The 18,208-nt window shown below is 41.2% G+C and overlaps 1 protein-coding gene and 1 long non-coding RNA gene across 5 annotated transcripts; both read left to right on the top strand.

Annotated features, from left to right (window-relative positions):
* Positions 1–9,348: 9,348 nt before the first annotated feature.
* Positions 9,349–9,651, top strand: LOC124685887. Its single transcript, XM_047219913.1, has 2 exons — positions 9,349–9,510; positions 9,604–9,651. Exons 1-2 carry the CDS (start codon positions 9,349–9,351, stop codon positions 9,649–9,651), a joined length of 210 nt encoding a protein of 69 aa, XP_047075869.1.
* A 2,430-nt stretch (positions 9,652–12,081) lies between these two features.
* LOC124691216 lies at positions 12,082–17,797 on the top strand. 4 transcript variants are annotated; one of them, XR_006998855.1, is made up of 5 exons: positions 12,082–13,407; positions 14,099–14,818; positions 14,986–15,068; positions 15,144–16,522; positions 17,397–17,797. It is a non-coding gene; the product is annotated as an uncharacterized LOC124691216 (long non-coding RNA). The 4 variants fall into 4 exon arrangements; XR_006998854.1 differs by having other exon boundaries at positions 12,083–13,407; positions 14,099–14,466; positions 14,554–15,068; XR_006998856.1 differs by having other exon boundaries at positions 14,181–15,068.
* The last annotated feature ends 411 nt before the right edge of the window (positions 17,798–18,208 follow it).

The following is an 18,208-nucleotide window of genomic DNA, read 5'->3' as shown; positions in this document are numbered from 1 at the left end:
TTACTTCTTCATTACAACCCACAAGGCATCTGTGCAGTTCTTAAAAATACTGAATATGATAGGTCCACACTTATTATGCTTCGAAGCATCCAACAAACAAAGATACCGATGCAACAGAGCAACCAACTGAAATCACACCCGTGGCTGATATCTCCTTCACTTGTAATTGTTTGTTCTTCTTTAGTATGGATTTATTATTGTTTTCTTTCCATGAAGATCTCATTTTATACTATTTCGAATTTGATACTGTATTTTGTATGGAGGGCACATCTAAATTCAGTTGATGGGTTTATAATATTTTGCCAAAGCTAAGCCCAGGTGATCTTTCTTCTATAAACTATTTTTTCTTGAGATCATGATCTGGCGTTTCTATATTTATTCAGGTATCTATGTTGCTTAATTTCCAGTTTTTTAAATGTTGTCAAATCATTAGCTAAAATAGCTGGCTGCTAGACTAAGATTGCATGCCAATAGAGTTCATCCATAATTTCACTTTTTTCTACATGTACTTCCCTATAAGCAGTTCGGCAAAGTAGTAGGGATATATATTAATCTGCATTTGCTTTGCCCTGCTCTCCCTGGAAACAGTCTGCTGTTTTTAGCAACCAATCCGCAGGTTCACAACTTCACATATAGATGGACATGCATTTGAGTGTTTGACCATTGTCTTGCTCAATTGTGGCAATTGGCCATTTTTTCCTTCTGATTTATCAATTTGAGATCTCTCATCTTATATCGAGAGAACATACCCAATTCTTCTGTCCTTTGATTTTATCTTTTGTTTTGTTTATGCATGAGAGATCTCTGGATTTTATGTTTCCACCTACAAAATGGTTGAAAAGAGTCGGAATTCATTATTTGTCAACATATGAGAGTCACAAATTCAATTTTTGTCAGATATGTGCCAGACAAATTCACGCCATGTTTTTGGGCTAAAAGTTCATAAACTGAATATTCAGATTTGATCTTCCTTTCTGTTCAAAAAAGAAAGATTTGATATTCCTTCTGTCATTCTATCCTCAAGATCTGAAAGAGCGGAGCGGGAAGCTTAATATTTTGTGGTAACCCAGGTGATATTGTTGGACTTCCCCGTTTAGATGAGGCCTACAGTACCAGTTTTCTATTCTGGTCCAAGAAATCCTAGCTCTCACTTACTATGATGATACTTGGTAGTTGGTTGTGTAAATGGTGAACTCCAGGCTTTAGCACCTCTAAGGTATATGCAATTTTCTCTTGACATTAAATTTTCTCCGTAAGTTTTCATTTGTTATGGAAATCATGCAGTCAACTCCTTTATGTGAGAGCTGATAACCGAGGTGAATATTTTTGGAATTTCCCATTCAGATGAAGCTTGCAGTGCCTGTATTTTATTGGTCTCCGAGAAATCCTAGCTCTGCCTGATGAGATCGGTACTTGGTCCTATAAATGGAGAACTCCAGGTTTTAGCACCTAAGTTATATAGAGTTCCCAATGGAATATCATCCATGTAAGTTCTCATTTGTTATGGACATCATGTAGTTAACTCAACGCAGTTTATATGTGGCTTTTGCTTATGGATAGGGTTAATACAAGAGCCCTTCTGTAGCACATAATTTATTTTTGGAAGATTATTTGGCTTTTGCTTATGAGGGATCCCTGCTGTACCACATGTATTGTGCAACAAACTCAAATTTGAGACAAAAGATCATTTGTTCTTTCAATATTGGAGATGCTGCAAATATCTTTCCTTTGGTTTCACAGCTACAGACTGTATCTAGGCCTGGAGTAGCAACGCTGCGGTAAGCCAAAGCATCTTTGAGAGAAGAATAAGAACTGCTTTTTTACTTTCAGTTGTCTGTACCCACTTACCCACTTATTCCTATACTTCTCTTATTAGAAAAAAAACATACAAAAATGAAGAAGGGTCCATTTAGTTTAGCTTCCAAGCCATTGGGGACTGTGCATTATTGCAAACTGCAATTTTTTGTTTGGATAATTAAACATGCTATTTCTGGCTTGACTGATGCAATTTTGCGTGAACATTACTTTGGATCAGCTGCTTTTGTCGTACTAAAGATTTGCGGGTGGGATAAGTATGCAGCATAAAATTCTTGATGCATATACTTGGACGGTTTTAATTGAGATGGATTCATGTATGCTGTTAGGTTCAGACTCACTGATAGACATGTACTATGGCTTCTTATTTTACATTGAGTTATCTGTTTGACATTTTTACAGTAAACGGATGGTATTTGGATAAACAATTTAGATGCTTTGTAAACTGCAACGGAGAAGATATTTTCTGTTTATAATTTTCACAGCACTTGGGACATGACGAGATGGAGGGTCATAGTACTACATGAGTTATTATGGACAATTCTACATTGCCGTACCAAGAGTGACATCCAAGGAAAGATTAAATATACTTGCACTAGATGAAAATGATGCATCAACTACCAAGCTTAGAAATTTGGTGTACCAAATAGTACTTGATTTGTTCATCATTTGAAATAGTGCTCACCTTTACCTATTCAGGTTATAACTTCAGGTATGCTCACACAACTTCCTGCAATTTAGAGGTCTATACAGATTTATATTCAGTTACTTCGATCCTCCATATGCAAATTTTGGCACTTGGCTCTTTTTACAGCTCTTACTCTGCATTCTTGCTCTCTCTTTCATGAAACCCTTTTGATGAAATTAAACATATCTGTGACATCTCATCTATTTCGCTTATTGAGTTTATGTTTTCCTTCTATGTGATACTTGTGTCCCTTAAACTTTGTAAAATACACGTTACTTCATTGGTGTGGCAGACTATGTTTTCCACTATCTATAAATAATGTGAGAACTTTAACATGCTAATGTTTTCACCTATTTAGAGCACAGTTAAGGATGCACAACTTCAGGGAGTTCAATTCGATCAGCTTTTGGAACTGTATAAACACCATTGCTTGGCACCATCGTTTCAATCCTCCCATTCCCTGCTACTAAATAGATGCCACAATCCAGTTAAGATACCATCGGCATTTCAACAACACATCACAGGCTTCCTCAGAATATTGTGTGCGGCAGTACCGCCGTTAGACCGTGGGGCGCATGGGTGACAGAGTGAAGGGCCGAATATTCATCGAGCACAAGTGGGCATTATCTGCTGAAGCGAACGGCGCAGGCAGCATTTGCTGAAGCGAACGGCGTGGCTAAAGGTGACCCTCTAATCTTCATATATCTCTAGATCCATGTTGAAGGTATCCTTCCTAAGCGGCAACGAATGTGAGAATAGATCAGTCATGTCTTATGAGCTACTTCATCAGAGCAATAAAATGACTTGAGTGTGTTATTACCCACCGATGCAGCGGATGAAACAGATAAGTTGCTTATTAAAACAGATAAGCCCAGGACAAAACTGATCTATCCTTATTTATTTTGCGAGAGAACTGAATAGTTACTTAGTTGCTTTAATTATTTACCCTTTTCCATTGGCCCTTCCTGTCTTGCTGCATCCCATTTCACTTCTTAGTTTTTGAAAAGGGGTGGCTAGATGCCACATAAGGAACATTAAATCGTATACTTATTTGGATAGTAGAGAAACAAATCAAAAATTATTTTGCTCCCCTTCCCTTTTTCAGGAGCTTCACAGTTATAAAATGCCAACTAAGCTAAGAGGAAGCACTTTTACAAGCTAGAAAAGCATGAAAAATAAAGCTATCCCATGAATGTTGAGATGAATACAAGAGTTGATTTGATATATTCAGACTGCAGTACATGGAAACTGATCTCAAAACATGGATTTATGATCTGCATTTTATTTAGTACAACGATGTATTCTTAACTCTACTTTTGAATGATTTTAAAGTATGACCGCTACCAGGATACTATGATATCACCCTTCATGAGGAAGACGTATATGTTCGAGAGCATGACTGAATATAATTAGGAGAATGTATTGTTGCATATTCAGATTTTTTTGGGGTGTATTGGCGATAGTGATTTTTTTTAAGAAGTCATGAGAGAGTTCGACAGGATATTAATATAGGTTCCATTTTGCAAGTGGTGTGTACTTTGGATGAAACTGGTTACTACCATATTCATTGGAACAAGTACTGTAATGGAGTTACAATTTTGTTTACTGTGATTTGCCAAAACTAGCAAGCCTGTTGTTGTAGTGTGCCTGTTCACCGTTTTTCTGTATGCCCTCCCACTATCAGTGTATCCTATGTCCAAATTAATTACGACTTATTTGTATGCCTTAGTTAATGTGGGTAAAATTTTATATACTTTCAATCTCAACACAAAAACATGCCTCCCACCGGTATAAATAGAAGGACACCAGTTATTATTACCATGCCCACTTATTTACTTGATATTCAAGATTAAAATTTTATACACCTAATTTTAGTGTATGTTATCTACAACTTCATTGCCAACCATCCTAAAACCTACTGTTCAAACAAGAAAATATTAATTACTTCCATCAATTTAAATATGTTCTTAAAAATATCACAACCATCATATTACATGGTCGGCACGGCGTGCCGCCGTGCCATCCATTGCTAGTATCATTAACATCCAACCAGGCAAGTCAACTGCCTGTTTGGGCAAAGTGGCTCCAGCAAGTCAACCATCATCGTTTGGATTATAGAGCGGTGCGATGACGCACTTAGGGGAGAGATAAAGATTGACAGCCAGGAGCCAACTCTATTTGTAGACACAATCAAAGAAAACATTGTCTATGGCACAGAAACAACTAGTGAGTCAGAAATTGAGAATGCAGCAAGGTTTGCCAATACACACGACTTCATCAGCAACCTCAGGGATGGATATGACACATGGTGCGGTGAGAGAGGTGTTCAGCTGTCATCCTGAAGAACCCCAACTATCTTCCACTGGATGAGGCTACATGTGCACTCGACAGCCAGTCCGAAAAGGTCGTGCAGGAGGCACCGGAGCGAGTGATGGTTGGCAGGACAAGTGTGGTGGTGGCACACAGACTCAGCACGATCCAAACCTGTGACCGGATCATGGTGCTAGATAGAGGAAATGTTGCAAAGTGTCCCTCTGGTGTCAAAGTGTCCCTCTGGTGCATATTATAGGTTGGTTCGTTTGGAACAATAAGGACCATAAGGTAGCCAGAGCTTTGTATTTTCATGAAAATACAGTCCTGGATTTGAAATTAGAACCGCAAGCAAGGATGATGACCAAATCATTGATTTCTTTTTTTTTGCTTGGCACAGTAATTTACTGATTTTCCATCTCCTTAATTCACATCGCGTAGCAAGTTGTGGAGCTGCCATGAGCATATCGTAAAAAATACAGAAACTGTGAAAACATTTGAGTCCTGATAACTTTTTTTTTTTTGTAGTTGAGTCCTGATAACTCAAGCAACAGTAAGTAACTGCATCTTTGTATAGTCCATCTAACATCAAAAGAGTGTTCGAGATTTCATACTGGCAGTTGAACAGAAAAGCGTAAATTAATTTGTCACGGTACATGAATGCAATTGGTTCTTTCGTAGGCCGAGTTTAGTTGCTTCTTGTGTTTCTCAAGAGTGCTTGCTATGCGACTCCCATTTGTTTAAGATTGAGGCAATCAAAACTTAATATTGGCAATACGGACTTAGTTTTCTAATTAGAATTGCAAGCAAGGATGATGACTAGACCATTGAAATTTTCTGCAACAATGGGCTTCTCCTCCAGTTGCTCTGTCGGCCTATAGAAGCTTACCAAGCTTGTATTTTTTTATTAATAGTAGTACTAATGTGCCTAGTGATGCAAAGGTCATGAATATTAGGTTTCTTTTATTCTTCTGTGGCGGATGTGTTCGAACCCACTATACTTATTGACCATGCAGATTAGTATCATCACGAGCGAACCATCACAATTCACAACTAGCAGAACAAATATCAATTAAAGTGTTTATTTGGACCAAGTTGTGGATTCACAAGAAATTCAAGGAAGAGCAAATAAGTGAGATCTGCATACCGTAGAATGGTCAATAACACGCCAAAGCGACAATAACGGATCAAGGAATCTTTTCTAGGCATGCACCTGGCTTGCAATTTTTCTATCTTAGCAACACCATGTTAAAAATTCATCAACTTTTGTGCGAGTGGTCAAGTGTCATTCATGTCAGGTATATGTCACTGTTTGAAATGGAGTACAACACAAACCTGACCACGAACAATTGATAGCTCTACCGGTCATCATTTAGCAGATGCAAACCATATGTAGACTTGGTGGCGGTATGAGTCTGAGGTTTATGAATAGAACAACTCATAAGCTACCAGTGTGATTGCCGCGAGAAATCATCGACATGTCGGTCAGGATTGTTGTCCTCTGTAGCACCACTGGTTGGCTGGGCTGAGGTCGGTGAGATTTTGTGAGTCCGGAGGCCCTTAAATTGATGGTCTTATTCAACAATTTTCAGTTGACCTCATGGGTCTTTACCATGCCGTATTGCGTTTTGTGGACCTGGAGATGAGATAGAAAAAACTATCTTTCGTAGAGAGTAAGTGGGATAGAAAATAGAAATGCTATCAAGCCGCACTATCGTCTGTGGAGTTAAGTCACTGAATGTGAAAATGGGAAAGAGAAGGACGACTGGCCGTTTCCAAATCCCACGATAACCACAACAACCTAGGGGCATGTGCATTGGTTGAGATGATGTATGTAATCTGCCTCCACGTCATTGGAAAAAGTTAGCATAGACAACACTAACTCATCTGTTTGGCCACCTATTTAAAACATGTGCGAAAACTTGATGTGGTCGCCACATAGAGTATTGGAGTAGGACGGTGATAAAGCTCAATCGATTTGATCACGACAATAGACATGGTTGAACATGAACAGAGCTTGCCGTGTACCTTGCACCGATTCATGCTATCATGAGATTAATCGGCCGAAAATGTGAGAGACTTATGTATCTTTTTTCTCTCACTTGTTTAATTAGTCTAATCACCTCACGAAAATTATAGAAATATAATCTTCTTTCATTTGCAGTTTAATTAAATACAACAAGGTGAATTATAATGATGCTCTCATGTACGCATGGAAAATGGAGGTGCCACATCTAGTTCTATTTTCCTTTTGTCTTCGTCTGAGAAATTTAAGGAGATGTAACATTGTTTTTTCAAATATAAAAAGAGGGAATTTTTTTTTGAGACAAATATAAAAAGAGGGAATGTACTTCCCATTTTCAACACGGGCCTAAAATGCTAAGCAATGTCCTCATGCATGGGCCCAAAATCCATCTATGTAATCGGGCCCGTTTGGCACCGTCCTCTTCGCCCCATTCCTCTCTTGCTCAAACTCCATTGATCCATTTCCCCAAGCCGTCGCAACTTGCAAAGGATCGTCCGCCTCCTCCTCCTCGACAAGGTGCGCGCTCCTCCTCCTCCTCCTCCTCCTCCCGTTTTGCTCGTCTCGATCATCTGCTCGCCCGTGGCGCCGTCCCCCGATCCGTACATTGTTAACCCCGGGTCGATTCTCAGGCGATGTATGCACGGATAGTCGGATACGATCTCGGTGGATCTCTGTCTCGCGCTATATGTGTGGCTCTCGCTAGGAGCGTTGAGAATCTGATCGCCTGCGATTCGATTCCCATACATCTGCGCATTGTCCATGGAGCTCTTTGGAAAATTAGAATGGATCGACAGTCACACTACCATTGTTTTTTTACATTACACATTATGATTGTGAATAACTTTGTTATTATATGATAATGTGTCTCTGTGTGTGAATCACAGAAATGCTAATAGTTGAATCTTTGTTATTAGGGAAAATTTGCGGTGGGACACCGTTATTTTCTGGTCTTTGCCAAAACACACCGCTAAAGCGTGTTTTTGCTCGCATACCATTATAATTTTGTGGCACGTTTGCCAAAACACACCGTATGACCCAAAACAGAAATTTTAATATTTATTCTTAGTATGACCCATCCATGTCCGGTTTAGAACGTTTTTTCCAGTTAAAATTTTGGCCGGCGATCCTCTGTGCGTATCAATTGCTTGGAACTGTTTCTTTGTGGGTCCCTGATAATCTGTACGTACGAATTTCGATGCTGATAAAGTACATAAAGGGGCAGGCATCACTGGATCATATATTCAGCATTTGTGTGCAAAGGACTAGTGCTTAGACTCAACTTGGATCTATATGCACCCGAGACGCTGATATATATAGGTAGTTTACATGTAATGTAACTGCGAAGGAATCTGGGCAGAAATTTTTCCTTCAGGCACCCAGGCCTGTCGCCATCCATGTCCGCCGGAAGATCGTGGTCCAGCGCGAGGGCGCCGGCGAGAGCGGCCGAGGGCACTGGCGAAGGGCGCCGACCCCTCGCGGGCGGGGTGGAACCTTGTGTTTCTGCTGTCGGTCACCAATGGTGCGGGCGCAAACGATGCAGGGAGAGAACCATCGTGGCAGATGACAACGCGTGCTCACCGGTAGCAAGAAGCGGAACAGCGGCAGCCGGCGAGATGGAGGACGGCGGTTCCGAAATCCCGCAAGGGCTTATTATTGATCGATGCAGAGCTTCTCCCCCTTCGTCGCTAGTTGTAGAAAAGAAAACCATGTTTGATTTGGTTTCTGTTTTTTAATTGGAAGAAAAAACGGTTTCATTTTAGGTAATCAAATAATTTAGCGATAATATTTCCATTTTGGGCCATACGGTGTGTTTTGGCAAATGTATCCTAAAATTATAATGGTACTGAGCAAAGACACGTTTTTGTGGTGTCTTTTGGCAAAGACTAGAAAATAACGGTGTCTTGTAGCAAGTTTTCCCTTGTTATTTTGTTTTGATTTAATTCCTATTTGTAATGTATGCATGTTGGTTTTAGTGTTACCTCTAAACGTTCTAGCCATGATCCAGATGATCAATGTGAGCTTTTTTTTTCGTTTTTTGTTCCATTCGGAATGGAAGTTTATGTAATATGCATGTTGGCATGCTTGCTGTCTGGTGATACCCTTACAAGCTACTACCTCTGGACTCTGGTCCCAAAAAATTGACGCATCTCTAGTCTAACTGACATGCACGCGCCGCCCTCCGCGTCGATTAAATCCGACTGGAGGGAGTATTTGTTAGTATTTCATTCGAGTGCAGATTGTCAATGCTGTACAATTCTCGAATTTGATCCACGCAGAAGTGTTTGCATATGTGCCAAATATCTATGGACATTTGAGAAGTGTTACCGACATCAAGAAGTGATGGGCTGATTTTTGTCCCGTTAACACTTTTTAACATCGGTACCATGATAAAAGTGACTATACTAGAACGCTCATTAGACTGCTCACTGGTCAGTTCTCTCTGAAAATGTGCGTTTTATTTTCCATCTTGCTACAAGTTGACTTAATTTCCTTCTATTGCAATGCACTTATGCAGATGACAGAAGCGCCATTTTTGCCACGCGAGAGGCTTTTTAAGCAGCAACAGTATTTCCAGAATCTGAGTAAGCACACTCACCTGAAAGGGCGTTATGACGCGATCACCTCCGTCGGCATCCCACTTGCGCTTGCTGCCTCCAGCTTGATCATGATTGTATGTTTGCAGTATCTGTTATATCTGCTGCGTGATTTTCTGCTTGTACGCTGTTCCCGTTTGGCCTGTGACGCTGTCTTGTTTTGCTAACAGGGTCGTGGTGTCTACAACATGTCTCATGGAATTGGGAAAAAGCAGTGAACTTCAGTTGAGTTGCTATTATCGCGGCACTTTTGACACGGGAATGATGCTTTGAAAGTTATGAGCCTGTGACAACATTTTTTAGTTGCAAAAATAATGCTGTCGAAGTTAACATCTGAATATATTTCTAGTTCTCCTTTTTGTTGGTTTATTATGCGTTCCTGACACGAGTAAATCCATAGTGAAATTACAGAGACGATGTTGAAGTATTGCCAATGTTGCTATTTCGCTTAACCTCATTTGTCCTACTTCTTCCGGTCCATAATACATGTCGTGGTTTAATCTAAATTTGTTTCAAAATAATCTAAAAGCATGACATTTATATATTGTGGATCAGAGGAGGAGTACTATGTAATGTGTTTTTACTTTTTACCTTGTGATGTATCTATATTATCTATATTACTCCCTCCGTTCCTTTCTATAATGCCTATTGTTTTTTAGCACGGAAATTAACGCGAGCCATTTTTTCACACAAAACCCCCTAGCGATATCACAGACAAAATAGGAAACTGAAAACAGATCTCAGAAATACATGACCATATCGGTTTCCAGATTTTCTGGACTTGACCTGATCGGTGGAAAGGGTTCTTTGCAAAAAAAAAACATAGCTTTACTCTTATATTCTGAAACAAATGCGAAAAAACAATAGGCATTATAGAAAGGAACGGAGGGAGTATTATACTATTATATTGGAGCTGGGGATGGTAGTCACTTTGACATCAAACATTGAAAAAATCTCAGCCGTTCATCACCTCAGAAATGCCCATTTTAATCGCATGTGGTTTACCAAAAATATCCTTTCCTACTTAACCTGCCCGAGAAATAAATCGGGATACAAATCCCCGCACCACAGAAAAGATCAGGGTATCCTTTCCTACTTAACCTGCCCGAGAAATAAATCGGGATACAAATCCCCGCAGCACAGAAAAGATCAGGATGTGATTTACTTTCCTGGTTATTAACACAGGTCTCTCCTAAGAATAAGACTAGTCACAATGGGGAGTATCGTATAGTAGTATCATGCATATGGTACTAGTGTGTGATACTATCTTCACAATGCATAGTATCATGTAGTAGTATCATAGATCAATTATATTTAGTGATTTGTAGAATCTCAATGCAAAAGAGTGTACAAGATTAGTTTGACATTAATTTTTCTAGTTCTACGTGCTATGATACAGTATCTACCTATGATACTACTACCATCTCTTTCTTCATTTATTGATGTGACACATCAGCTTTTTACATGCATATGTTGCATGATACTAGCTATGATACTCCCATTGTGAGTAGTCTAAGAAAAGAAGTGGGGATGCAAATACTTTCCAGATTTTTCAGCGGAATTAAGACCCTAAAGTCAGCGCACATATCCTGGTTTTCTTCTAACAGTAACTACATGGGACAGGATTGATTAAGCCAGCAAGGATCCGTGGCAAATGCAACTTCCCAGCACCTACATTCTTTCACGCGGGTGTGATTAGCCAGAAAAGTTTGCCCCGGGTCCTCAGATCAGTTTTGTACAGACGAACCGGATCGATTGGCTTACTGTGGGCTTTGTATGTAAAAAAAAATGGCATTCGACATTTGCACAAGGTTTTTTGCCGCGCTCGTTGTTCCCGAGCGACGTATCTCCCTTCGAAAACAATAAAGATAACCTTTTGGTCAACTATTTTACAAAATAAACTATAATAAAACTATTTTTTAAAAGAACCTTTTTCACGGTGTTCATCCGTGCGCTCTATGCACATAGCCATTTCCGGCACCATGCAAGACCACGACGCCCTACCCCGTGGTACCCTATCCCACGATGCCCTACCCCACGGTGCCATATCCCACGACGTCATAAAAAAATAATCAGATTTTGAAATAGTTTCAGATTAGATTTATTTTGTGTTATAATCTACACTACTTAAAAAGAAGGAACATGTTCCTTATTCTGCCAAGCCGCAATACGTCTAATCTTTTCGTTGTCTTCGTCGTAGTCCCGTGCTGCACGCGCCTATGGGCCGCGCCAACATGGGCCGCGCTCCACCGCCCACACGCAAGGATCCCCGTCCTCGCCTCCCCCTCGCCTCGCCTCCTAGGCTGCCTGCTGTTTCCCATCTTTGGGAACGTCGCCTGCCTCCGCCGCGATGCGCCGCCGTCAACGCCCCTATGGTTCCTCCAGTGCCCCTATGGTTCCCCTCTCGGCTGCTCGCGCGCTGCGTCGGCGCCGCCGCGGGGTTCCGAGGATGGTTGTGCTGCTCGCTGCTCGGGGGTCAGCAGCGGCACTCGCATGCTCCTCCGCCCTCCTCGCCTCCCACACCTCTCCCCTCGCCGCCTCCGCCCGGACTCTCCGATGGCCTCCACGCTCGCCCTGCTCAGGCCGTCCGCGCCGACCCCGCTCGCCGGCGCGGGCGCGCGGAGCCATCCGGCGACGGCCGCCGTGAGGGTGCCGCTCAGATCTCGGTTCTCTACAATGGTGTCCCTCGGGTCGGCGGTGGCAGCTGGCGCCGACACGCTCTTCGCCGACTACAAGCCCACCACCGCATTCCTCTTCCCCGGCCAGGTACGTTTCAGATACACGCTCCGCACTGCGAGAACCCAGACATGTACCGTAGCTTGTTCAAATGGCAGTCGTTCTGCAATTATCCATGCGAGGGTGTTTCAATTTTGAAATTATTGATATCAAGTCAAGCTGATATAAAATCTAGCAAATCTGAAGGAAGGTAATGGCAAGTGTGTATTCAGTTGATGCTAAGTTGGTTAGCTGTGCAAGTTGGAAAATAAAATAACTTCACTGCTTCCTTCAGTTTTGGCGTGGATCATATTTTGTCCTGAAGATTTGTGATTACTAGATAAAACCCTGTGTTGCCCCGGGGCTGCTGCTGTGAAACATTTGCTAAAAAATGGCTAGACAAAATGTATGCAAGGTATGAGGAATTGTAATAAATAAGTTCATTGAGGGTTGAGCCTATTTCCTCGCCTGCGGCGACTGCTTTCGAGGTTCAGGAATTGATCTTTCGATTTCACCTCCGAGAGCTAGCGACCGGGGGTTTGGGCGTTTCCAGGGTCTAGATCGAGGTCTGCTATCTCGCTGCCCGCAATGCCGCAGAGGTTGGGCGTCAATTGCTAGGGTTTTGCTTGCGGACTTGCGGAGAGAGAGCCGGGGATCGTCTCGAATGCGGCGGCATATCCGCGGTCCGGTGATTGGTTTGGTTTTCCCGGAGCAGCGCCTACTCGATTTGGTTTCCTGCTAAGCTCGTGAAGGGAGGGGGGTTTTGGGGGAGAATTTGGTGATTCGGTTGCAATGTCCGGGTCTAGCTCAAGGGGGTGGCTGTCACCGGCGTCTGGCGGTGGAGACTCTGAGCCGAGGTCCGCGGGGAGCAGGACCAGGTCTGTGTCTGCTACCCGGGGCCGGAAGGAATCGTGGAGGCCTGGGAGGAATTCCGTCGCCGCAACAGCAGTGGAAGAGAAGAAGCTGGCTGATGTGCCTACATTGCTGCCGTCCCTCAGCGTACCCACATGGGATGCGCCGGCAGGAGTTGCTGCTGCGCTCAGGGTTCTCTCTTGACGTGTCGTGCTCATCGGACTCGTTCTGCAGCCGGGCGTCCACAGGGCGGATCGGGAGGCCAGTGTTCGGGCCGAGGAAGAAGAAGGCCATCTCTTAGACTGATCATAAGCTTGCTGCCATGCTGGAAATGGAGGCTGGATAGGCTTCTCCGGGTTACCCTTCTGGTCCGAAGAGGAGGTGTGCGTGGGTGACAGCAAATGCAGGTGCGTCTTTTTCCGCATTTTCTTTAACCACTGCCCTGTTGAACATACAATCCTGCAATTTATCTAGCACAATCGTTTTAGTACTGCGGTAGTGGTTTTGTTGTAGGAACACTGGAACAGGTAATCTCCATCAGATGTACTCCCTCCATTCCCATGTAATCGACATGAGCTACTCCCAGCCTATGTAGTATGCACGTAGATGTGCACGTTGATGAAATCGGAACCGAGGGACTACAATTCAGATTAGAGGGTCCATTTTTTGTTAAGTATAAAATGCTACTAGATAATTCATTTTTGTTCAAAGCATTTCAGGGCTCTCTGATCTTTTGAATTTCAACTGTTATGAAGAGATGTTATTTCTGTGTGTTAGATACTTAAGTTGCAATGACTAAGAATATGTTAGACTACACCACAGCTGGATTAAAGGTGTCTTTCCAATTACGGAATATATATTGTCATGATCTATACAGAGAAAAGTTTTAGAAGTAGTTTAGGATGAATGGACATTACCTCAATATTTGGCAGGGAATTTCTGTTTCTTCTACAACAAATGGTCACTGTTATTGTGATGGGATTGTAAATTATTGTTTTCCCTCTTAAACTGGCTCATGATTGCATAATAATGCTTAGGTAAATTCTTGGTATTTTCTGGACAAATCAATTCATTTTTTATGTTACTTATTTATGAAAGGTTCTTCACGACTTCCATTGGAGACGTTAGTTACTGGTATCAGCATACATCTAAAGGTGCATATGGACCTTCTCCGCTGCAGATCATTGTTAGCCTGTACCAGAATGCGCCACAGTTGGATTAAACGTATCGCTGCCATTACGAAATATTAGGATGACACTGGCAGTTAGTGATCCATTTTCTATAGAGGGTTTTCTCTACAGAACAATGTTTGTTCACATTCCAGGGGGATTTCGTGGATCGGCTCCGTTATGCTCAGTTTCTAGGAGAGCACTGTGAGCTAGCAGTGTATATGGAACATCGTTGGCAGGTCAGTTGATATTGACCATTCTAATGGTGGTGACCTGTGTACCTGTATACTAATTCATGTGAGTATGTCGAGGGTAACAAAACTAAATTTAATTGATATTGTGAAAATTTTCCCTTGAAGGCTTACATACTTTTTCCTACTACAGTTCAGATATTCAGCAAACATCCTCCGTCCAATGCTCCCTTTGAGGGTTGGTTCAAGAAGTGGCTCTTAATTTTTGGTGTTGGTGTCTTGCGAGATTCATTTAATGTTCAGGAACAAAATTTATTTTGGCACTTGGTACACATGGTTTTTTGCTCATTAACATCGTATACCAAATTATTTAGTGTTCTGAATTATTGGAGGTACACTCAGTTTGAGATCGGTTTTCTTAGTGCCAACTTCAGTTCATGGTGGCATGTTCTTTCCAGGTAGTGTTTAACTGCATATTGTTATTGTTAACACACCATGATTATGCGTCGTTAATTTTTGCGACTGGTGTCTTGCGAGATTCATGTAATGTTCATGAATGAAGTTTATTTTAGCACTTGGTACACACGGTTTTTTTGTTCATTAACACATATACCATATTGTTTAGTGTTATGAAGGATTGGAGGTACACTCAGATTGAGATCGGTTTTCTTTAGTGCCAACTTCAGCTCATGCTGGCATTTCTTTCAGGTAGTGTTTAACTGCGTATTTCTACAGTGTTAACACACTATGATTATGTGTCATTATACTGAAAATGTAGTTCAGGAAATTGGGGTACAAGCTGGACACTAAAGGAGACACAGAGTCATTGGAAGGGAAGCCATGGGTCGGCGCTCAACGACTTTTGGCCTGGGAAAAGAAGCTTATGCAGGAGGTCACGATATTTCTTCTATCCGGTCATCACGCCAGCAGGACAACATGGGCATAGCCTACTGGCCTACATCACAATGTTCTGCTTCATCGACATCATCAGCGTGAAATTGCTCCAGGTTCCAAATTTTTGATCTACATGCATGTAATTCATGTTCTCTGCATCTATACTTCTCCTTGACATTGTTACAATCAGGTTCCAGTGCTGTGATTATTTATTCTCTCAGAATGTGTGTCAATCAGTCTGAAGTCGACCATAGTTTCTTCAGTGCAATATGCATTTCTCACAAGAGCAAATGTTATTCTAGCTCCAATTTCTTCTTTAGGCAAGCTGGCCCAAAAAAATAACTTATGATTCTCCTCCTTGTTTTAAAAGGTAAAACATGTGGCATGCATTAATATGGTTGTAGCATCATACTAATTTGCAAAGCTTCAAACTCGACACTGAGGTGATTTGGGCTTGAACATAATATTTTCCCTATATCTCTTTATGGTTCAAGCCACACAATACACATAATATAGTATATTTTTACCTTCAGAAATACTATACATATTTGATGTATTTTTTTTGTTGGTGATATGAACTAAATTTGGTGTAGTTTTTGTGTATTCAAAAATCCACTATGGATTTGTTGTATATTTTAGCCTATCTACGATGTGTGTTCTATTTTTTATGTGACTATTGGTTATTAGAATTCTGCAACATGGCAAAATTTGATATTTTTTTTGAGTTTAATATGAAGCAATGGTGGATTTTTTTCATAATTTTATGAGTTGAATATGAAGCAATGGTGGATTGTTCACCATATTTGTATTCCAAGGTTCAAGAAAGCGGAAAGCTTAAGTGCATAAGCGGAGCAATTGGCTCGTGCCTAGAGTTTTGGTCGCTTAAGCGGCTCTAAGTGTGCTTAAGCGTTTCTAAAATTTACTGATTTTAGTTGGAGGCTTGCATCTGGGAGCAGAGTAGAGAGAACCATCAATTCTGAACAAGCATATGTGTTTGTGCGCGGGGGCAAAAGATCAGATGGAACTATAGAAGACAGGAACCAATGGATATAAAGGCTTACATCACCATTATCTACTACCATACCAAGGTGTTTGTGTTTCGAAATCCTAGGCTTGTCGTTGAAGCCATGGAGAGACAATGGGGGCAGGTATGGCGAAGATAGGATGAAGAAGCTGCACGCCAAGGACGCGCTGGAGTTCTTCAACCAGGTCATGGTGGATCAACCCTTGCTCCTGTTCCTGATCCCGCTCAGCTCTCGAAGCTCAAGGTGAGTGATTTTTTCTTTTCACTCTAGCAATTTTTTAACCAGCAATGGAGATAGAATCAGCAATCCTTATTATTTTCTAAGAATCCTTATTAATGTTTTGTTTGAAAATAATTTGCGTGAAAAGATAGTGAAGATTTACACCCTCGTGCTTGCCCTCTTCATTACCTAGCACTGTTTCTGTCCCTGTCTTCTGTTTTTGATATGCAGCCTTCTATGCTATACTGTTCCTAGCATGACTGCTTTTTTACCAATTTACCGTAGGGAAAATGACTGGTTTTGTTGTTGTTCACTCTTTGTGAGATGGAGAAGTAAACCTGATAAAACCTCTGACCAGCTTCCTACCTTGAACTTTACTTTCAACTTGACTATAACACAATAAATAACGTTGCTGGATGGTTAACACACGCGGTGGTATTATTGTATTGAAAGTTTCAAAGTTTCTCTTAATACTTTACTGTAACATGTGGTCATGTATCAAAATACTGGAACATGACTACTTGCAAGAAAGGAATTGTATGACACTAAAATAAGTTAGTAGAGTTGCTGCAGTTCGATATTCCACTATTCCAGAGTTAATCATTCCCATAGAAAATAGTTGACAATTTGTAGCTTGCTTATAGTATTGCTACAGTTCAGTTACAAACAATATTTTCAGCTCTTAACTTCAGACTTCCTTAGTCCGTGCTAAAGAATTTTCACACATGACTTTGCAACACCAATACCAATTACTTGTTTGTTCCGTTGTCGTGCTTAACACCATAATGTCTGACATTCTGTGGTGTCGTCGCTGTGTTACTTTATTGATTTCCTATCGTACCGTAGCTATAAATCGCTTTATAAATGCAAGACTTGTTTTTGACTAATTAACTTGCAGTTAATGGAGCTCCCGGAGGCACATGCCAAAGAGGCGAGAGCCAGCGTGAAAGATAAAGATCCCAATGAGAGCTAGAAGGTGGACTGGCGCTCATGAGCAAGCTGCAGATGTTTTAATTAGAAGACAACCAAAGCAAGAATTTAAATACGTTAGATGGTCTTTAGAGCTCACAAAGGATTCACATGATATAACCTTTTCGTTTTGGAAACTATTACATTTTTTTCCGGTGAGTACTTCAAGTAGAAGATGAAAACATAGGAACATGTGCTAAGTGGCGAAGCAACATAATCCAGTTCAGTGGCATGGCTTTCTCTATTTTCTTAGGAAATCTGGGTGATTCTTCTGTTTGCTGATACAGTCCCCGAGTGAATAATGAACTTTTCTCCTGTCACAAACTTTCAGTGGACATTGCTTGACCGTTCTAATTGTGCAGTCTGGTATGTTGGTTTTTCTGCTCAACAAAAACAAATATACATAATTGAGAAACACAATCTTCTAAAGTATTCACGATCTTGCAGATTTGTGTATGTCTTTTATTTTTTGTGCTTATACGTCATGCTAGGTGTGGGTGAATACTGTTTATATCGCCTAGATCAGAGAATCGTTAAAATTAGAAGCCTATGAATAATGGGGAGAGCATCACAAGTGGGACATGATGAAAACTGCTGGTGGTCATTGGAATGAAACAAGCTAATAAATAATGGCGGAGCATTCTAAGTTGAAATGTGATGAGGTGGAACATGCAGGAGGGAGGGAGGGACGGAGGGGCGAATACTCGAGGTACACCTTACATATAAGATAAACAAAGGTGT

This window comes from Lolium rigidum, chromosome 2 (assembly GCF_022539505.1).
Source record: "Lolium rigidum isolate FL_2022 chromosome 2, APGP_CSIRO_Lrig_0.1, whole genome shotgun sequence".
Taxonomy (NCBI): Eukaryota; Viridiplantae; Streptophyta; class Magnoliopsida; order Poales; family Poaceae; genus Lolium; species Lolium rigidum.
Note: the sequence above shows the minus strand (reverse complement) of the source record. Positions and strands in the feature narration are given on the sequence as shown.